At 44.5% G+C, this 22388-nt stretch overlaps 1 protein-coding gene across 4 annotated transcripts in view; it reads right to left on the minus strand.

The window, feature by feature from the left end:
• GTPBP4 (GTP binding protein 4) overlaps positions 1–22388 on the minus strand; it is a 50090-nt gene that overhangs the window by 9252 nt on the left and 18450 nt on the right. The window contains exons 1-9 of one of the 4 annotated variants that reach the window (XM_045004820.1): positions 19392–19429; positions 9457–9627; positions 7954–8057; positions 7738–7874; positions 6254–6354; positions 5735–5827; positions 1109–1300; positions 954–1019; positions 60–149 (exon numbers count right to left, since the gene is read on the minus strand). In XM_045004820.1, coding sequence (XP_044860755.1) covers positions 60–149; positions 954–1019; positions 1109–1300; positions 5735–5827; positions 6254–6354; positions 7738–7874; positions 7954–8057; positions 9457–9534 — 861 coding nt within the window. In that variant the 5' untranslated portion in view covers positions 9535–9627; positions 19392–19429. Of the gene's footprint in view, positions 1–59; positions 150–953; positions 1020–1108; positions 1301–5734; positions 5828–6253; positions 6355–7737; positions 7875–7953; positions 8058–9456; positions 9628–11469; positions 11556–12062; positions 12188–19391; positions 19430–22388 lie in introns of those variants that run through there. The other 3 variants (XM_045004817.1, XM_045004818.1, XM_045004819.1) reach the window with 3 other exon arrangements.

Consider the following 22388-nt stretch of genomic DNA (forward strand, 5'->3'; position numbering starts at 1 on the left):
AAACAAAAGTTAGATATCTATTTGGAACAAAATTTGTGTAAGTGAAAGAAGAAACTCACCTCTGTTTTAACTTTAATCACACCTTCTTCTGTTAGAGTACTTGTCTCTATGACAGGAAATCCTTCTGCTTCTAAATTTTCAAACATTTTCTAAAAAACAAACAGAACACACAAAAATAAAGTACGTTCTGATTATTTCTTAAAGATCACTGTTTCCATCTCATTAAACTAAGTCAAACTTCTAATCTCATCTCAAAATAAAAATTTCTTCTGACATTATTGAACAACTGTATTATTAATATATGTTTTTCCTAAAGAGGAACTACAGAAACTTTGCATAGACTAACTTTTACACATAAATACTTTATGGATATCAGATGTAAACAGTAAGTTAAGTAACAAATAGAAAAAAATATATACATTAGATAGGTGCTCAGAACTTGTGAAAATCAGGGTAACCTGTATGCATATGAAAATCAGGCCTGTGTGTGCAGATACTACTTTATACATAACTTCCATTCAGACAGTTCAAGACAGTGTGCCTCACACTAGTACTCAGTTGTCTCTACCCAGAAACTGTTGGGTGAGGTTCACTGGCCTGTGTTATGCAAGAGTTCAGATCAGATGACCCTTTCTGGCCTTACTATCTATGAAATCAACAGGAACTATGGGTGCTTTGCACTTATGAAAAATCAGGCTAATCTCTCTCACACACGTACCCCCCATACATGGAAATACACAAACACACACCTTAGTAGGTATTCATGATTTAAAAAAAATAAAAATAAAAAAAATCAAGACTCAAAGACCTACTCACTCTTCATCAGATTATTAAACTGTCCGATTAACAAGTTACACAATGAAGTTCACCTGTGCACATTATAACATATATTATTCCACAATAGAGGCATATAATGCTTTTGTAAATTATGAAAAGAAGAAAAGCCTTCTAACCTGATTTTCTTCAGGAAGTTCAGAAATCCTCTTCACATCACACTTGTTCGCTACGATTATAAGAGGCTAATAGAAAGAAAGTAAACAATATTATTCAGCTTATTGATTCACATTGTGAAAAATTAGATTTGACTAGTGTTGTAAATCAGATCTACCTTATTAGCAAATAGTGGTTTAATATTTCTGAAGAGTTCTAGCTGCTCCTCCAAGCTATGCCCGCACTGCTCAGACACATCCATTACAAAAAGCACAGCAGCACGAAGATGTGCAAGCGCTGTTATAGCCTGCATCTCAATGGTATTCCTCTCTTCCAAAGGATGATCCAAAATACCAGGGGTATCTACCACCTAAAATTTAGATTAACATAATTAACTCACACCTTAACATAAATTAGCCACAGAAGTAATAAGATTGTGGGGGTTAGAGATCAATCAATCTTTCACAGTATGTTTGTGCTTATTGGTTGGGAAAGAAGCAAAGCAGAAACATATCAAACCTGCCCTCTGCAACATACACTGGCTTCCCATAGAATATCATATTAAGTGCAAGGTCTCAGTCCTTATCTTCATAGCCCCCCCATGACCAGGCCCCAGGATATCTAAACAATCATCTAAAGCTACAAGACAAAGACAGTGATCAACAACTATTACTCCTGAGAGAATTCTGCGCTAAAAAAATAAAAATTCTGCAAACAGTATGTTAAAATCCTGCATATTTTATGTGTCAATAAATAAATGTGGACGCCCCAAGCATGGTAGTGGGGAGCACAGGCCACTGGCTGCACGGAGGTGGAGGATCACCCTGGCAGCCCTCCCTTCCCCCCAGGACATGGACTTGGCGGTGAGGCTGCATCCAACCCTGACACAGCACAAGGGCTGGGCCTACCCCAAAAACACTCTGGGGCCCTGCCCCTCCACAACTGCTGCACCAAGACAGTATGCAAGAGGAACAGAGTCCCTCATGCACACCCGCCCTGGCGCCCAATCCAGATGTGTTGAAAGCAGGCTCAGCCCAGCAAGATCCAAGTGTGGAGGGGCTTCATGTGGGGTGATCGGGTTCTGTGTGGGGCAATCTGTGTGCAGGAAGCTAGGTGGGGAGTCCAGGACTCTGCAGGGGGTCCACGTGCAGATAGCTGGGGCTCAGCAGAAGGGTCTGGGTGCGGGGAGATGGGGCTCAGCAGGGGGGTTCCAGTGGAAGTACAGCTCAGTGGGATGGGGCTTCAAGTGTGGGCAGGCTGGCTGAATGCAGGGGTGGGGGTATGGATGCAGGAGGGTGGGGCTTGGCAGGGTCTGGATATAGGGGGTCCAGATGCATGGGGTTAGGTGGATGGGATAGCAGCTCCCTGCACACTGACCCCTTCCCCCAAGCCTGGGGAGCCATGGGGTCATGAAGTGGCGGAAGGGAGGGGTACGGAGCTTCCTGCATGGGAAGGGTCTAGGGGTGGGTCTGGCACAGCCCCATCCTCCTCCATCCCCAGCCAGGACTAGCAATTGAGCCCAGAACACGGTAGGAGCCACTGGCCGGGGCGTCTCCAGCCCCACAGTGATTTACCTCTCCGCCCACTGCTCCGGGCACCCAAAATGATGCGCCAGCGCTGCTGGGGTGGGAGGCGTGACTGCTCTTACAGCTTACCTATGCTTCCCCATCATTTTCTGCAGGGAAGCAAAGAAATCTGCAGGGGACATGAATTCTACATGTGAGTAGTGGTGCAGAATTCCCCCAGGAGTAAACTATGCTCTTCTGGCACAATGGAACTCTCAACAATAAGAGTAAAGCTTGTATGTGCATGAGAGCGCACCTTCTCTGGGGGCAGTCTGAGACTGTGGAATGAACAGCCCAGGAACTTAGGGTACGTCTACACTACGGGACTATTCCAAATTTGCATAAACCGGTTTTGTAAAACAGATTTTATAAAATCGAGTGCGCGCGGCCACACTAAACACATTAAATCGGTAGTGTGCGTCCACGGTTCGAGGCTAGTGTCGATTTCTGGAGCGTTGCACTGTGGGTAGCTATTCCGTAGCTATCCCATAGTTCCCGCAGCCTCCCCCGCCCCTTGGAACTTCCGGGTTGAGATCCCAGTGCCTGATGGGGCAAAAATCATTGTCGCGGGTGGTTCTGGGTAAATGTCGTCAGTCACTCCTTCCTCTGGGAAAGCAATGGCAGACAAGCATTTCGCGGCTTTTTTCCCTGGATTGCCCTGGCAGATGCCATAGCATGGCAATCATTGAGCCTGTTTTGCCTTTTGTGACTGTTACCGTATGTGTAATAGATGCCGCTCACAGAGGCGATTCAGCAGCGCTACACAGAAGCATGCTTTTGCTTTTGCATGATAGCAGAGATGGTTACTAGCCATACTGCACCATCTACCATACCATAAATTGATAATAAGATGGTCATGGTTACCAGTCCTTTTGCACTGTGCCATTTGCTGCTGTCATAAGTGCCCCTGGCCGATCAGCCAGGGGCGCAAAAGCCAAAATTGGGAATGACTCCCTGAGTCAATCCCTCCTTTTTGGTATCTAAAAATCGAATCAGTCCTGCCTAGAATATGGGCAAGTGTACTAGAGAACCACTGTATCATAGAGCCAGAGAGCACAGCTGCTCTGTGTCAGATCCCACAGAAATTATGAGCTGTATGCTATTCACAGGGGGTGCTCCTGCAACAACCCCACCTGTTGATTCCGTTCTTCCCCCAGCCTTCCTGGGCTACCATAGCATTGCACCCCCACTTGTGTGATGAAGTAATAAAGAATGCAGGAATAAAAAGACATGGTGACTTGTTAGTGAGAAATGAGTGGAAGGCAGCTTCCAGCTGCTATGATAGTCCAGACAGGACAGTAAGGAGTGTGGAGAAGAGGAGCCCAGCATCCCTCTGCTAGTCCAGGGGCAATTGAATCTTTTCTTTACATATGAAGGGTGGGGGCTGATGGAGCTCGGCCCCCTGTTGCTATTATGAGGATGGTTACCAGCCATACTGCACCATCTACAAGGAAAAATTAGGGCCAGGCGCCCTTGATTGACCTCACTGATGCTAGTCGGCATGGTTACCAGCCCTTTTGCACTGCCCCATGTGCCAATAGACTGATGACGAGGACGGGTATCAGTCGTATTGCACCATCAGCCACCCATGGCGGGGGGGGGAGTGAGGATGTTAGTGTTGACGGCTGCAGCATCGCGTCTATCTGCAGCATTCAGTAAAGATAGGGTGACATGTAAAAGAGTCAAGAGAGGATTGTTTTCCCTTTCACTTCTGGGAGTGGGTGGGGGGGTGCGTAAATTGCTGAGCTATGCCCTGACCCACCGCGGACACCGTGTTTGACCCTAGAAGCATTTGGAGCTCAGCCAAGAATGCAAATGCTTTTCGGAGACTGCAGGAACTGTGGGATAGCTTGAGTCCTCCAGTCCATGAGCGTCCATTTGATTCTTTGGCTTTCCGTTACGCTTGTCACGCAGCAGTGCGCTGAGCCCCTGCTATGGCGTCTGTCTGGAGATTTTAAAAAAATTATTTTGAATTTCGTCTTCTGTAACGGAGCACTGATAGAACAGATTTGCCTGCCCTTACAGCGATCACGTCCGCATGGTCCATGCGGGAGCTCTTTCTTTATTTTGATTTTTAACTGCATCGCCACACGTGCTGATCGGAGCTCCATGCTGGGCAAACAGGAAATATTCAAAACTTCGCGGGGCTTTTCCTGTCTACCTGGCCACTGCATCCGAGTTCAGATTGCTGTCCAGAGCGGTCAGTGGTGCACTGTGGGATACCGCCCGGAGGCCAATACCGTCGATCAGCGGCCACACTAACCTTAATCCGATATGGTAATACCGATACTAGCGCTACTCCTCTCGTTAGGGAGGAGTACAGAAACCGGTTTAAAGAGCCATTAAAATCGATATAAGGTGCCTCCTAGTGTGGACGGTTGTGGCGTTAAATCGGTTTTACACTCCTAAAACCGATTTAAACGCCTAGTGTAGACCAGGCTTTAGGAACCTCACCATTTTCTGCTTCAAGTGCAAAGCACGTTTCTTTTGACCTGCCTTCTCTAACAGAAACACATAGCAACAAATATATTTATATTAAAGAGAGAGCGCGCGCGCTCCAAAACAGGACATTCTCTCATTCTTTCCCCAGAGAGAGAAGCATGTGCAGTAGAACAAACAACATAAGACTGATGTGTAGTTATGTGGCTTAATATACTACTGGAAGGTGCTCAGATACTATAGTGATACGCATGGTATAAAAACCTAAAAGAACAGATGCTGACAATCGCAACTATATATATAGTTTCCTTTCAGACAGGAGTTTGTAATTTCATTCGAAGTAAGACCATGAAAAATGAATAAAAAAACAATAGTATTCGTGTTAAAATAAGATGAGACTGAATACTTCAGATTATAGTCAGAGAAAAGAGTATCACAGTAATACAAGGAAAGACTACCTGTAGTTTGTGTGCATTTTCACTTTGACTGAATCAGAGGGAGAGAGACCTACCCTGACCTGATCCAGTCTGGAGATGAATAACTCCTGAGTAGTAAGAGAAAGTGATTCAAGTGCCCTGTCCCTCCCAGCAACTGAAAAACCCCAGGATCTACATTTTTAGAATAGCTTCTGATAGCTGACCTTACTCAGCACATTATGTAGAGAGATCTTACACAGCAGTTCTCTAGGCACAGTACTTTAGAAATAGCCATCAGCAAGCAAATGGTATTCTCAACAGCAACAGGATCCTAACCAATTCATTCCTGTGGAAACAGAGCGGTAAGTTAGCAATAGCTCTTACCTGCCAACGCAGATACCTATAATCCATGTGTCCCACAAAGAGGGATTTTGTGGTAAAGGCATAAGGCTGCACTTCCACATCTGCTCTTGTCACCTTAAAACAAGAAAAATCCCCAAATAAAGATTTTTTCATTTACTGAGATAATTATTTTCCTGACAGCAGCAGGTCAGACAAGATGATCATAATGATCCCTTCTGACCTTAAAGTCTATGAGTCTATATCAATTATCATGTACTTCCTTTGCTACATCAAAGTAGTTATTCTCAATGGTTTTCTATAGAAGGTTAATACACTTTTTCATCTATCTGGGAGAAAGATTTTACCACACTGGGGAAGCTTATGATACAATAAATTGATTTAAAAATAAATCTGTTTTTAATTTCCTTCTACAGCCCTGAGATTCATACTAAATCCCTAACCTTGTACAGAGACCTGCTAGCTAAGATCCTTGGGTAGAGTCCCAATAGTTCAAATTATTTAAACTTTGAAGTAATATTTTTTTACAACAAACTCACAAACCTTATTTATAAAGCTCGATTTTCCAACATTTGGGTAGCCACACAACAGAAGAGTTCGTGTATTGGGATCAATAGTTGGCAAACGGGACAAATGTTGTCGCACTGAAAAGTTTAAAAAGCTTTAATTAATTACATGGGTGATAAAATAAAGTTTAAATGTACTAAAACAGAAAGGAAGAGATCTTTCTTTGTAGATGGGAAAGCTTCTGATTTTATTCAGAAACAACACTATTCAGAAACCACATTTAATTTGGACCTATTTTTGCATTAAGTTTCCGTTTGTAAGTGGTTCATAAAGTGTTAATAAATTATTAATAAAGCATGTTACAAGAATGAGTTGAATGTTATAGTTATACGTACATCAGTAGAAGGTGTTCTAGATGGTTATAAACAACCTATTGGACCTTTAACAATTAACCATTTATGAAAACATTTATTAACCTGGATAATCTATTTACAAATGGAACCTTAATATAAAGTGTGTCTGATTCTTGTAAATATTATATTTTAATTAACACATCACCCCCCCCCCCCAATTAGCTATAATGTGAACAAGAGGCAAAAAGGGCCACAGAGAAGAACGTATAAAAAAATATTTGGCCTCTATTAAATCAGAGGCAGGGAATTGATAAAGATAAATAATGACCGCCTATCTCATTTAGTCAAAGTAAATCAAATACTAGGAAAAATGCACTGTACAAATGTACTTAACTGTGAATGCAATACTTAAGACATGGTCAACAAGGTGGGTGAGATAATATCTTTTATTGGACCATCATCTGTTGCAGACAGACAAGCTTTTGCGTTTACACAGAGCTCTTTCAGGTTTGGGAAATGTATTCAGAGTGTCTCCGCTAAATAAAAAGTAGAACAGACTGTTTAGCAAATGTAGTTAACACATTTCAAGGGATCATTATGCTAAACAATCTGTTCCACCTTGCATTTAGCTATGACACTCTGAGTACCTTTCCTAGACCTGAAGAGCTCTAGGTAAGCTCAAAAGCTTCTCTCTCTCTCACCAACAAAAGATGGTAAAATAAAAGATATTACCTCACCTCCCTTGTTTCTCTGATATTCTGGGACCCACAGGGCTACACCACCACTGCAAATAACAAGAAATCTAGTCAGTTTTGAAGTTAAGAATACTTCAAGGTACTTAATCTTTCAAAGGCTCCTGCGCCAATTATTTGTGCCAATTATATTTTAACTTTTTTTTTTTTAAAATGTTTTTCCCTCTCCTCTTGCCATGCAAAAAATCTCAGAAAAAGCAGGTGTATTTGACTGACTAGTCAGGAGAAATAGTGAAACTAACCACAAAATGTTGATAAATTGAAAAAAGAAAAAATTGTTTTTCCTCAAACCTTTCAGTTAAAGTAAGGTTAGATGCTATTTATAAAAACAACTGGTAAAAAGTCTTCATGCGCAAGTCTGTATTTCAAATTCTCTCTTCAAAATTCTTCATTTTACCATATTTGCAATACATACCTTGTTCCAAATATTCTAAACTTTGCTTCTGCCTTTTGATAATTGTGCACATACGTCCCAGAGCTGCCCGTTTCAACTGTTTGCATCGATAAAGGGAATCACCGTATTTCATCAGGCGCACATAATCTTTAGAAACACTATTGCAGGAGGAAAGAAAAGGTTAATCTGTTGTTATGACAAAAACAAGCCACAAAAAAATAAGTTAAGATATCTTACTTGTCAATCAGATTCTTGGCAATATTAATCTGTCCTAAGGCCAACTTGTAATGATCTTTGTCATAGAGAACATTCATCAAATCTGCATAAAAAGGATGGATATCCTAAAAAAGCATAAAATAAATTAATCAAAACCTTTTCTGGATGTTTTCTTTCATGAACGTAAAGACTTCTTACTACTAATTTGAGCTTTTTCATAGATACAAACCAGTGGTACAGCTGACAAGTACAAACTGAAGACCATTTTCCATATCTAAAAATCTCTAAAGAAAATAATCTGCTTATCCATACATTTGAATGTTTTTTCCATAACTTTGATTTCCTGCTTTATATTTCATTGGACTGAAGCTAAATTTCTGCTTGTGCCTTTTTCTTTGTAAGAATATTTTTTGTTAAAAAAGAAAAAAATGCAAGATTATATTGTACAGAGGGAAACTGCAAGCATACTGTATAGCGGCAGCCTTTTTTCTAACATACTTCTGCTACTGTGGGAACACAGCAAAGTAATTCCTCTCTTTCACTGAACCCTAAATTCTGTAAGATTCATCTCTTTTTAGGCAGACAATTTTTCATGCCTGAATAAACTCATCAGCATATGAAGAGTGCACCTTCTTCACATCAATTCTTTTTGAAGAGAGTTTACAACACATCCCTTCATCTCTGTGTAAAAGAATCAGAGAGAATATTTTACCCATCTACATGCTTTATTTTTAGAAACTTAACCACATGACATAGATACCAAACTAGTTAAGCAAATACAGAAGCTGTACTTCAGAACTCTGTAATGGAGATCAGCCATTAAAAATAGAAGTCAGAAAAAAACCCACGCAAACTAACATCTCAATTCTGCATCGGATTAAGTACAGGCAGATTCATGTGCATACACAAAGCCCCAGTCACTGAAGACTACACATCTGCAACTGCAAGATCAGTGCATTAGACTGTAAACACACTGATCAGACCTATATTTGGATGCTCATTCTTTCCTACAAAACATCTGGATGGCAATAACTGTGAAAATAATATCCTATGTTTCTTTAGCACCTTTCACTAGAAATAGGAGGTCAAAGTCCTTTAACAGCCTATATTTCTTTACCCGTCATTCAACTGAAGTTTCTATCAAATTTAAATGTATCTAGAAGTTAGTGCTAAAACTCCCACTCCTGGAAAAAGTGCTGTGAGACCTTTAATCACCACTGGTGGTTAAGACTTCGATTTTTTACCTCTCGTCTACAAGACGTGAGCTCCTGGAAAAAGTTGCCCTAGAACCCTGTTCGAGCCCTGATTCAGAACTTTACTCAAAAGAAATAGAGCCACCTGAGTTATCAATACCTCTTCCTGCAGATATAATTTTTCTTCCAAAGTCTCCTATCCAAGTAATAAGTCAGCCTGATTTTGCTTAGCCAACAAAACCTCACAAGACCACAATTTATAGTCACAGCATTAGATCTGATGAATTTAAGGTACACTTTCTTTCACTTATCAGTTGCCAAAGTCACTTACATCTAATTTTGGGAAATCTGTTAAAATCTGGGTGAGTCTGTCATGGTAATTTTGCTGGGTGTATTTAACTTTTCTCATGTAAAACTGTCGAATGCGGTGGATTTGATAATGCTTATGAATAACTGTCGGAGTCTTTCGCTGAGTCTTCGACAATGTCAGATCTATGAAGTCCTGAAAGAAAAGTACAATTATCAGCAAAGACTGTATTACTTATTACTAAGAACCAATATTCTAATATGAAAGTTATTTAGAAAAGGAAAATAGAGCAGTCAAGTGTTTTAAAAAGACACCTAAGCAGTTATTGAAAGAATCAGTACACACTTGACATTTCACACCACACTTTTACCTGCAGTTAGGTTGATAGAATACAATGCATCCACTTTCTATCACTGTTGTGGAAGTTGAGAATTTTGCATTGTGTGGGATAACCACGTTTTTTTAAAGAAAAAAGCTGTTGTGCAGCTTCAAAGGCATCAGTAAAAAACATAGATAGCATGTCACTCCAATTTTAAGATATCTAAACAAGTCCTTCCATTAAATTAAGTTCAGACCACCCAGTCCCATGCACCACCCACAAGTTTGTAAGCAGAACCTTTCATTCTTTTATCCAGTGTTCATTGCAGCTATGTAAGAGACAGCCTCCTTTTCCTACATTCTTTCAGGGAACTGCCATGTATCCACTATCAGTGCTAGATCTCGACTGATTGCGGTGGGCAGTAAGGTGTTCAGTTGAAGGCCCAAATCTCTACAGCTTCCTCCCTCTCTGCTGGCCTGTCAGAGTCCAAGTTTGGTGAGGCACAGATCATAATGAAAGGCTTCATTTCTTCCCTCCACCCCCGACTTTCGACAATGTTAAATAGGGGGAGAAGAGTTGTTTGGGTTTTGTCCAGGTATTTTATTGACCCACTCTGAGTTGTGTACTGAGTTATGTGTGTGCAGCACCTGCATACTTTCACAATAGATACTATATGAAACAATAAGTTATTGTGCATAAAAACATTTATCTATATTTTCCTGTTGGGGCAATTCCTTATAATATGCATATTACTGTCCTTTCTCCAACAATCTGACCACCCAGCTCAGGCTTTGAATCCTGATGAAACCACAAAGCCAATTTCAAACCATTTTCACAGATTTTAAGCAACTGTCTCTGAAGAGGGGTAATGAAGGGTTGGGAGAAGAGACAGCAGAAGTCTGAAGGATGCAGGCACTCATTAGAATTGTCATTGGTATTTATATATGCCTCTGAAAATGGCACAGAACTTCTGAAGCTCAAAATAATGATTGAAAGCAGGCCTGTTCTGCATTTAGAAAAGAGAAACAAAAGGTGACTGTCCTGAGAAAACCAAAATTTATAAGCTCTTTTGGATGTAATCACTTTATATAGAGAGCCTTTAGGGAGAGACTTGCTATGTTTAGTCACAAGAATGTACCTCTTTTAATCTTAAATTTGTTGAAGTCTTTTTTAACAAGGACAATTTTCACATTTCAGACAAGAGTAACAGGTCCCATTGAGGGAGCTCTGCACATTCAGGATTACACACATAGCAGTGACAATAACTCAGATTATCATAAAACAATGAATTTCTTATAATAACCACTACTTGTGATAGTATCTTACGTCTAGTCATTTACCCTTTGTGTGGCAGATTTTCATTGTTTAATTTCTCTCCCTGTAAAACTTAATACTGAGCACTTACATACTAAAAATAGTATATAAATATTAAATAGAGTAATTAATCTTTGTCAGGTAACTAAATATATTACAGAAAGGGAAACTGAGGTACAGACAAGGATTTGTTTACGGCCAGACACTAAATCAATAAGAGTCAGGATTACAATTTAGAAAATTCCTGCCTGTCAAACCATAGTTTGGTTTAAAGACTAACAAGCTCCAAGTTTCTGCTATGTAGGAGGGCCTGTTACAGAAAATGTGTGCTTATGTTTAAATTTGACGAAGACTTTGGTAGCTCCTTGGAAAAGCACAAGACAGTGATATTTGATAACCATCACCTTTCCCCAGTACATTTTCACATGTGTTCAGGCTGGTTTCACTGAAGCAGTGTTTGCACTGAAGCCACTACGCCAAGGACTAGATCTGCTTTTGGGCTGAAGTGGTTTTCACCAGAGAGGCACCCCGCTCTTGTGCTAATTTCACAGGGCAGAGGTGCCTGTGACATGCACGCAGCCCAATACTCCACTTCTCCTCCTCCCCCCCCCTCCTCTGCTGGGCCCCCAACTCCCCCTCCTCTGCTGTGCCCCCGCCCCTCCCCCCCAACTCCCCCTCCTCTGCTGGGCCCCCAACTCCCCCTCCTCTGCTGGGCCCCCGCCCCTCCCCCCCAACTCCCACTCCTCTGCTGGGCCCCCAACTCCCACTCCTCTGCTGGGCCCCTGCCCCGTGCCGGTGCCCTCATCCCGCTCCCCCGCCCCGGCCCGTGTGCCCGGGGCAGTGAAGGTCCCACGCGCTGGGCACGGGGCGGGGCAGCGCCCCCGGCACACGTGGCTCCAGGTCAGCACGAGCCAGCGGCCGGTAGGAGAAAAGGGGCGCGCGCCCCCCGCCGCTACCCCTGCGATGGCGCTGACGGGGGAGGGGAGAAGCGCTTCACCTTGGCGGAAGGAACCACCATAATCTTCTTAAAGTTGTAGAGCGCCATGGCCGCAACCTCCGCGCGTGTCTGCCTGCCTGGCCGGCCGGGTCCGGAACAACCCTGTACAGTCTCGCGAGACTTCCGACGAGAGGCTCAGCCCGGGACAAGAGTTCAAATATCGGCCCTTTGTCAGCCGCGCGCCTTGGGCACAGCGCCCCCTGCCGTGGCGGTCTGAACTGCAGCACCGCCCTGCGGCCAGACTGTGCCGCCGGGAACGGAGCCCGAGCGAAAGGGTCCGGGCAGGGACCGGGGGGCGAAGAAGCAGAAAGAAGCGGCAGGAGCATCTAGTCTGACCTGCTGCCTAGAGCTGCTGGCCGCAGCCGCCTCGTCTCTGCGCCGGGCTCGACTGAGGCGGGCAGCTGGCTCGAACCCTTGGGAGGATGGAGCCCCCCATCCCTGTGTAAAACACCCCCCGGACCCAGCACCCCGCGGGTAACTGTGCGCCTGGGTGCCCGCCACGCCGCATGGATCCGGCTTCAGCCCCCAGGATGTAGGGCTCTGGCGGCTGGGCTGGGACCAGGATTTAAAGGGCTAGGGGCTCCCCTCAGCAGCAGGAGCTCTGGGCCCTTTAAATCCCTGCCCCGCAAAGCTCGGGGTGCCGCTGGAGTCCTGGGCCCTTTAATTTGCCCCTGAGCCCTGGGGGCTCCCAGCCACCTCTTCAGCTGGGAGCCCCTGGTTGATTTAAAGGCCCTGGGTCTCCGGACCCAGCCAAAGCTGGTGCCCCGGGGCCTTTAAATCTTGAGAGGCCGCGCCTCTTCTGGATGAGGCCGCACCTCTTCCGAATGAGACCACACACCCCCTCAGGACTCCGGCAGTACAGATAAGTCCTGTAAATTACTTTCACCCCTGCCCACCATTCTGTGCCAGGCTGGCAGGCTCCTTGGCCAGCGCGGGTCTAGTCACGGCTGAACCCTCACTTGGGTTAACCATCGAGCTCCTGCCCGGAGATGTTTTCTAACCCTTTAGTCACACCCTGCTGGTTCTTCTCTGCTCCCTCTCCACTGGATCACCTCCTTCTGCAGCACCTGGCCCCAGCATTCCAGCAGTGGGCACACCAGGTGAAAAAACCTCTCTATTCCGACCCGAGATCCAGCTGTTTATACAGCTGAGGATCGCATTCACTGCATTTGGGTCACAGACATGGTCAGCTGATTATCTACTATGACAGCTTCCAAGATCAACTCCCGCATCCTGTATGTAGGGCTTACATTCTTTGTTAACCATATAAAAAGGCATATTTGGGTTGCTTTGTGCCTGGTTTACCAAGCAATCCAGATTGCCCTGCATCAGTGACCTATCTTCACTACTTATCCTTCTCCCATTGTTTGGGTCCTCTGCAAACTTGATCAGTGATGATTTTATGTTTACTTCCAGGTCATTGATAAAATTGTTAATTAGTGTAGGGCCAAGAACCAAGACCTCTAGGACCTCACTAAATGCATACCTGCTCCTTGATAATTCCCCATTTACAATTACATTTAGAGACCAGTCATTTTTTAAACCATCTAATGCAGGGGTCTCAAACTCAAATGACCCCGAGGGCCGCATGAGGACGAGTGCATTGGCCCGAGGGCCGCATCACTGACACGCCCCCTTGCTGCCCCTGGCCCCACCCCCAATCCACCCCTTCCATGAGGCTCCGCCCCTGCCCTGTCTCTTCTCCACCTCCTCCCCTAAGTGCGCGGCTCCCCGCTCCTCCCCCCTCCCTCCTGGAAAGTGCTAAGCACCACCAACAGCTGTTTGGCGGCTTGGCGGCGGGAAGCGCCAGGAGCCCTCTGATTCCCAGCCGCTGCGGGCAGCTCGGAGCCTTCTGATTCCCAGCCGCGGCTGGGAGTTAAAAGGCTCTGGGCTCCCCGCCACCGCGGGCAGCTCGGAGCCTGCCGCGGCTGGGAGTTAAAAGGCTCTGGGCTCCCCGCCGCCGCCGCGGGCAGCTCGGAGCCTTCCGATTCCCAGCCGCGGCGGGGAGTGAATAGGCTCTGGGCTCCCCGCCGCGGCGGGCAGCTCGGAGCCTTCCGCGTCCCAGCCGCGGCTGGGAGTTAAAAGGCTCTGGGCTCCCCGCCGCGGCGGGCAGCTCGGAGCCTTCCGATTCCCAGCCGCGGCTGGGAGTTAAAAGGCTCTGGGCTCCCCGCCGCCGCGGGCAGCTCGGAGCCTTCCGATTCCCAGCCGCGGCTGGGAGTTAAAAGGCTCTGGGCTCCCCGCCGCGGCGGGCAGCTCGGAGCCTTCCGATTCCCAGCCGCGGCTGGGAGTTAAAAGGCTCTGGGCTCCCCGCCGCGGCGGGCAGCTCGGAGCCTTCCGATTCCCAGCCGCGGCTGGGATTTAAAAGGCTCTGGGCTCCCCGCCGCGGCGGGCAGCTCGGAGCCTTCCGATTCCCAGCCGCGGCTGGGAGTTAAAAGGCTCTGGGCTCCCCGCCGCGGCGGGCAGCACGGAGCCTTCCGATTCCCAGCCGCGGCTGGGAGTTAAAAGGCTCTGGGCTCCCCGCCGCGGCGGGCAGCTCGGAGCCTTCCGATTCCCAGCCGCGGCTGGGAGTTAAAAGGCTCTGGGCTCCCCGCCGCGGCGGGCAGCTCGGAGCCTTCTGATTCCCAGCCGCGGCTGGGAGTTAAAAGGCTCTGGGCTCCCCACTCTAGAGCCGGCCCTGGTGGGGGAGCTCCGCGGGCCGCAGGGAAGAGCTCGGGCCGCGTGTTTGAGACCCCTGATCTAATGTGTGCCATGTAATTTTTGGCTCATTCTAGGTTTTGGTAAAAATGTCACATGGCACTAAGTCAAATGCTTTACAGAAATCTAAATATAATTACATCAGCACTAATATCTTTATCAATCAAACTTGTAATCTCATCAAAAATAAAGTTAGCCTAACAAGATCTATTTTCCATAAACTCAGGTTGACTGGCATTACATTGCTTTCCTTTCATATCAGTTGTTCCATTATTTTTCCCTGGATCAGTGTCAGGCTTATAATTATGCAAGTCATCCTGTTTACCCTTTTTCAATATTGGCTCAACATTAGCTTTCTTCCAGTCTTCTGGAACTTCTGCAGTAGTCCGAGATTTATTGAAAAATTAACATTAATTGTCCAGCAAGCTCCTGCTCTTTTAAAACTCTTGGATGGAAGTTAGTGGGATGCAGTGTTTTCCTCAGGAATTGAAATTAGTGTGGGTGTTTGAATTTATGGGGGTGGGGGAAGGCAGGGCCAATGAGGGGTGAGACCGTAAGGGTGAAGATGGGCTGTATGGCACCATAGTAAAAACTGAAAAAAAATTAATGATCATTTTATTAGATTTAACTCATGTTTTAAAATCATCACACAAATTAAAGTTGGCTACTCAAGCCTTCCATGAAGCACTACATCTACATCCTTCTTGGTTTCTTGTTATAATTTTCCACAACTCTGTTAATGAACTTCTTGAATGCAAATGCGTTCATCTTTGGTGGCTTCTCTTGTGTCTGGTACTTCCATTCCTTCACTTGATATGCTCTGTAGTTCATTCACATGATCAGGCAAAAGCACAAAATTCAAAGCACAAAATTCTATTCAGTGATGAAAAAGAACGCTCAGCTGTAGCTGTTACTGGAGTAGCAAGAGATGAATTCCTACTTCTTTCATCCCAGGAAACATAGCATGAAGATTGGGTCGAGCCACTAGTGATGATAAAAAGGAAGTTGAAGTCAAATCTTCATTCATTTGTCATATGATATTCCATTCTGTGTTCAAATTCTCTATTCTGTCCTGAGCACATGGCAGCCCCATTGCTGGTAGTGCCTTACTCCACTCAACTGTTGGTGTTTTATAGGACAGGGATCTATAAAAGCTACAGAGAGGTTGAGTAGAATCTAGAAGTCGCGGTTGTAGATTTTTAAAAACCAAGTCTGTGTACTTTTTCAGTTGTCTTAACAAACACTTCTTGTCCTCTTCACTTAAGGATTCAATATAAATGCCTTCATTAGTCAACTTCTTGATTGAAGTCTTTGCTTCTTCCAGTACTTTTTCAATGGATAGCTCTCTGATTGATCCAAATGTAGCTTCTATTGCTGGACAAAGACCTACTACTGTTGTAGCAGATGCCTGGATGGCATTGTTTAATGACTCAAGTGGTTTCAAAAGAGAGAATGGCAATAGTCTTCTCTGAACATAGTAGCAAAAGTAATCCACCAGCCTCACTACTTAGATCCATCCCATCTTGGTAGATACTTTCCAAAGCCAGTAATAACAGCTGGAGTAATTAAGACAACAGCCAAGGATCGCTCATGAGAAAGCCAGAGGGTTTTCCCAGGTTGGACTAATTTGAACTTCAGTCCCAGTGTATCTTCTATATTTTCCAAGATGTTCAGTCTTTTTGGACTCTTGCTGAAAAAATAATATAATGAAGACATTAAATTTATAGCTTTTTTTAATGTCTTTTGAAGAGTCTGCAGCTCATACTAGTGCTAGTTGAAGTAGATGGCCTCTGCAGTGTGTATTGGAGAGATTACGGTTACACTTTTCTCTGAGAAAAGCTTGTACTCCACCATGTCTTCCAGAGAAGTTTGCAGCTCCATCAAATGCACAAGCAGCCATCAGTTTGGGGTCCAATTGACAAGCATTTAACTCCTTCTAAGATGTGGGTTATCACAGATGCAGCCGATGTGTCTTCTATAACTTGAACAGCTACAAATGCATCTACTGGCCTACCACTGCCATCAAGATAATGTACACAATGATTTAATACTTGATGCCCATTTGCCTCGGTGCATTCATCAACCATTTATGCAAATTTTTTGAACGTGGTGAGAGAGTTCTTCACTTTTTCAACTGTTGAGTCTTTACATAAGAACATAAGAAAGGCCGTACCGGGTCAGACCAAAGGTCCATCTAGCCCAGTATCTGTCTACCGACAGTGGCCAATGCCAGGTGCCCCTGAGGGAGTGAACCTAACAGGCAATGATCAAGTGATCTCTCTCCTGCCATCCATCTCCATCCTCTGACGAACAGAGGCTAGGGACACCATTCTTACCCATCCTGGCTAATAGCCATTTATGGACTTAGCCACCATGAATTTATCCAGTCCCCTTTTAAACATTGTTATAGTCCTAGCCTTCACAACCTCCTCAGGTAAGGAGTTCCACAAGTTGACTGTGCGCTGCGTGAAGAAGAACTTCCTTTTATTTGTTTTAAACCTGCTGCCTATTAATTTCATTTGGTGACCCCTAGTTCTTGTATTATGGGAATAAGTAAATAACTTTTCCTTATCCACTTTCTCAACATCACTCATGATTTTATATACCTCTATCATGTCCCCCCTTAGTCTTCTCTTTTCCAAACTGAAGAGTCCTAGCCTCTTTAATCTTTCCTCATATGGGACCCTCTCTAAACCCCTAATCATTTTAGTTGCTCTTTTCTGAACCTTTTCTAGTGCTAGAATATCTTTTTTGAGGTGAGGAGACCACATCTGTACACAGTATTCGAGATGTGGGCGTACCATGGATTTATAGAAGGGCAATAATATACTCTCAGTCTTATTCTCTAACCCCTTTTTAATTATTCCTAACATCCTGTTTGCTTTTTTGACCGCCTCTGCACACTGCGTGGACATCTTCAGAGAACTATCCACGATAACTCCAAGATCTTCTTCCTGACTCGTTGTAGCTAAATTAGCCCCCATCATGTTGTATGTAGAGTTGGGGTTATTTTTTCCAATGTGCATTACTTTACATTTATCCACATTAAATTTCATTTGCCATTTTGTTGCCCAATCACTTAGTTTTGTGAGATCTTTTTGAAGTTCTTCACAATCTGCTTTGGTCTTAACTATCTTGAGTAGTTTAGTATCATCTGCAAACTTTGCAACCTCACTGTTTACCCCTTTCTCCAGATCATTTACGAATAAATTGAATAGGATTGGTCCTAGGACTGACCCTTGGGGAACACCACTAGTTACCCCTCTCCATTCGGAGAATTTACCATTAATTCCTACCCTTTGTTCCCTGTCCTTTAACCAGTTCTCAATCCATGAAAGGACCTTTCCTTTTATCCCATGACAGCTTAATTTACATAAGAGCCTTTGGTGAGGGACCTTGTCAAAGGCTTTCTGGAAATCTAAGTACACTATGTCCACCGGATCCCCCTTGTCCACATGTTTGTTGACCCCTTCAAAGAACTCTAATAGATTAGTAAGATCTTTCACTGTTGCACAACATGCTTCTAGCCAGTCAGTTGTGTTTCTTGCAGAAAGATAGTGAGCATTTGCTGGTCTTGTTCAGAACCAGTGTTCAGCTTCAGGATGAACAAGTGACAATGCACTTAACACTGGCCTCCAGTTTGTAGTGTGTGTTATCTCTTGCTTAAATAAAAATATGATGCCACAGCCATGTTTGTTCGCATGAACTGTGTTGTATCTCTAGCATTCTTAACTGCCTCATTAACACTCGCCGGTGTTGTCCTTGGTCAGTGGAGACTCAGAGTTCAGAGGTGCTTTCACATGAGTTCACGTCCCAAGTGGGGGGGCAAGAAGGCACCTTGCTCGTTCCTCCAGCTGCTCACTATTCGCTCTGGCCACAGTTGTTCATTGTGCCACCGTTCACTCCAATCGCTCTGTTGCCAATAGCCCTGCTCCATCACCTTCTGCTGCCACCTGCCACTGTGACCTCTGCGAGTTGGTCTCTTGAGGTTCCACCCAGCTCTCAGTGATTTCAGCTGAGCTCTCAGTGGGGGAACCCTGCTGCTAGTGCAGACTGGGCCGTCTCTTCCACAGAAACACTGTCCCACTGTAGGTCTAAGCACTTAGACCATCAGTGATTTCAGCTGTGGTGGTCACTACCACAAAAGACTATCTATGGAGACTAATCAGCTCTGTCTTTAAACAGTGGAGAGGGGCAGGTCAAACAGTACTTGTGACTCAAGCAGACCATCAAGCAAAACACCTGTCCCCACCCTTTCTCTTGATGCCCTCGATCAGCACCAGTCTAAGTACAGTTCTACTGCCCTTTACTCATACAATAAGAATAACAACATTTCATGCATTAAAATGATTTGTAACCCAACCCCAGCCAAAATCTACCACTTGGGCAACGCAGCTCTGTTTGCTGGATACCTAGGTAGATTAGGTGTGAATGTAAATACAATCTGGTCCTGAAACCTTTCCCCCCAGCCCCCAGCTCATCACTAGCTGTCAGAGAAAGCTCATTTAGACTTTGCTGCTGCTGCTTCTTCTTCTTCTTATTCACTCCCTGTGGAGCATAAGGCACCAACCACTCTCCTCTATTCATTTTGTTCTTGAGCGAGACAGCAGAGTTCATCCCACTTCATTCCCATACCTTTCATTTCCTCTTCAATGGTCCTTCGTCACGTCCCCAATGGTCTACCTCTCCTCCTTCTTCCTTGAGGTGTCCATCGTAGGGCAATACGAGGGTGTCTGTCAGCATCCATTCTCAATACATGCCCCAGCCACCTCCATCTTCGTTGTTTGGCTTCATCCACTATATTGTTTACAAATCATTATTTGAAATTATTAGGTTGGCCAACATCATCAAAATGAATACACTGACATTGTCATAAAAAACATCAGCTGTATAAGGAAGTTAGTCTATCTTCATATTTTTCAAATCTATTATACTTTTTCAGATACACATTTTATCATACACTCTATATGCTTTTAAAGTGTGCATTAATGTTTCAATTTCAATTCACATTTCCAAACAATCACTAAACTGGCAACACTGCATGTAACTAGTTCACAAAACTGAGGGGTGGGGAGAGATGTTGGGGAAATTCGGGGGGGGGGGAAATCCCTGGTGGGTTGTGCTGATTTAACAATGTGTTCCTTCAGCAGCTGCAGTTAAAAAATCCTCCTGAGTCATGATGGGAAATGGGAATGGAAAGTGTATCAACAGCCCATGATATGACATCAGTTTCTTTCCCAAACACAGAACAGAAATATCTATGGTACACTTCTGCTTTTTCTGCATTAATAATACTGTTTCTATATAGTAATAGACAATACTGTTAGGATTCTTTTTGTTCCTAATATAAATAACTCATTGTCCTTAACAATGCTGGTCATAGGTTTCTTCTTGTCATTGTTTCCATTATCAATTTTCTACAGTTCCCAGCTTCTGTTCCATATTCATTACCTTCAGCTTCCCCTTTCTTCCATTTTGCTATATACTGTTTTTGCTATATACTTCCCCTCTAAACCAAATTGGGTTTTTTAACCAGTGTGGCCTTCCCTCAGTTGTGGGATTATGGCTCTCTTGGCATTTCGTAAAGTGTTCTTAAACACTGCCCAATTGTCATACACATTTTTCTGTTTAAGTTCTTCCTTTCAGCTGCTTTGGCTTGTAGTTGTTTTCAGCTTTGTGAACCAAGTAAATATAGATTGCTGTGATGCTTTCTTGGGGCATCCAGAACTGGGAGAGTCATCTTGTTACACCTCTGCCTCCACAAGAGAGAGATTTGTTGCTGCTAAACTATGTCAGCTCCCTGAGACTGCAGTCTGCTAGCCAGCCCACTGTCACACCCCAATGGTCCCCTCCCTCAGGGAGTCCCTGGGGAAGGCAGATCAGCATTGTATGTGGCTAACGCTGTTGCAAGTATTGCAAAGCATTTTGGGGAGGGTCAAAGGTGTGTAAGTGGGGAATGGAAGATTCCTTTGCAGGAGTACGAGAGGCCGTCGGGAGGGAGAAAGAAAAAGCAGAGAATGGCTTAACTCAGCACTTTAGCTCACTCCGTGTGGAGATCAGATGCTGGCCCCAGCCTAAGGTCATGGGCTTGACGAGAAATGTACCGACAAGAAATCTACAGCTGCCCAGTCGTGAGAAGAGGAGAACTAAGTGGAGCAGAGCTGCAAAGATAGCAGTGAAAGCAGAGTGAATGAGGCAGCAACGGTGAAGGCCAACAGAAGGGAAAACAAACTATAAATAAAGGCCACAGTAAGCTGATTGGGACTGGTACAAAGAGCACCAGGCACAGAGGGCCCTAGATGACAACACCCCCAAAGGAACCCAGGACTTAAAAACCCTCCTGAGAGCTGGAGCAATTCGGAGATTACAGTGGATTCCCCAGACGACCTGGGCCCAGGGCAAGAACTACCGTCCACTCCTCCCCCTCTTCTTCTTACATTACGCCCAGGCCTGACCAGTTTTGGGTGTGTGTGTGTGTGTGTGTGTGTGTGTGTGTGTGTGTGTGTGTGTGTGTGTGTGTGAGTGAGTGTGAGTGTGTATGAAAGTGGGTTAGGGCTTGGGGCTCTAATGCTGTCTTTCTCCCCCTGAGTGACGTGGGAGCGTTCCCAGCACGCTCTGCTGTATTTTATTATTTTAATAATAAAGCTTTAAAGCTTAGACCCTTGGTGTGCTTCGTCATCTCCTCCCTGAAAAGATCCTGTGGCCGAGCCTGATCAACTGTGGCCCAGGCAGATTGGTAACAAAAATCTGTCACACCACCAAACTGCTTATTACTTTGCCAGTCCTTTTCTTGCAGGTTACACTTGAAGCCTCCAGTTACTGAATGCCATGGAAGAACATTCTTCTGCAGTATCCAGCCCATCACTGGACACTTACAGAAATTACCAAGTCTGCTGCCTCTAAAGAGACAGCATATACACCAGCCTGTTGGCTCAGCTGAGGACTGAACTGAATTTATAATATAATAAGTTTATTAATAAAGAACAGAGATTGTAGTGATTCTAAGTAGAGATAATAGAAACAGAAAATAGTTACAAATAAAACAAAAAGTACAACAGAATCTTGTTTATCCAATCTAATTGGAACCAGGGCCAGATTGGATAATCAGAAATGTGGTTAATCCAGAGAATGGAAAAGTGTGAGGCTGCAGTGCATCTAGCGGCCACAGGAGAGATCACCTGCCTCTGGACGTGTGTGCATGGTTGTTTAGTTAATACGGAGAACCGGATAATGGAGGGTCAGGATAAACAGGGTTCTACTGTATAATCATGGTGACAGGTTTCAGAGTGATAACCGTGTTAGTCTGTATCAGCAAAAATAACAAGGAGTCCTTATGGCACGTTAGTCTCTAAGGTGCCACAAGGACTCCTCATTGTTTTTGTATAATCATGCTTTCTGGTGATTAAAAAGTAACTCACAAGCCATAATCCTTGTCTAAGATAAGCTTCTTAACTAAAGCAACCTTTCAGTGTCACCTTCCTACATGGAAGGGGATCCACTCTTCAAAGTTAGAAAGCTGGCCTCTGTGTCTCCTAAGTGCTGGATAACCAGATGTCCTTTTGCTTTCCCCAGAGTTCATTGTCATTGTCTTAAGAGTCAGGATGACCCCTGGCGGTTCAGGCTGCAGGGTGT

This window comes from Mauremys mutica, chromosome 2 (assembly GCF_020497125.1).
Source record: "Mauremys mutica isolate MM-2020 ecotype Southern chromosome 2, ASM2049712v1, whole genome shotgun sequence".
Lineage (NCBI taxonomy): Eukaryota > Metazoa > Chordata > Testudines > Geoemydidae > Mauremys > Mauremys mutica.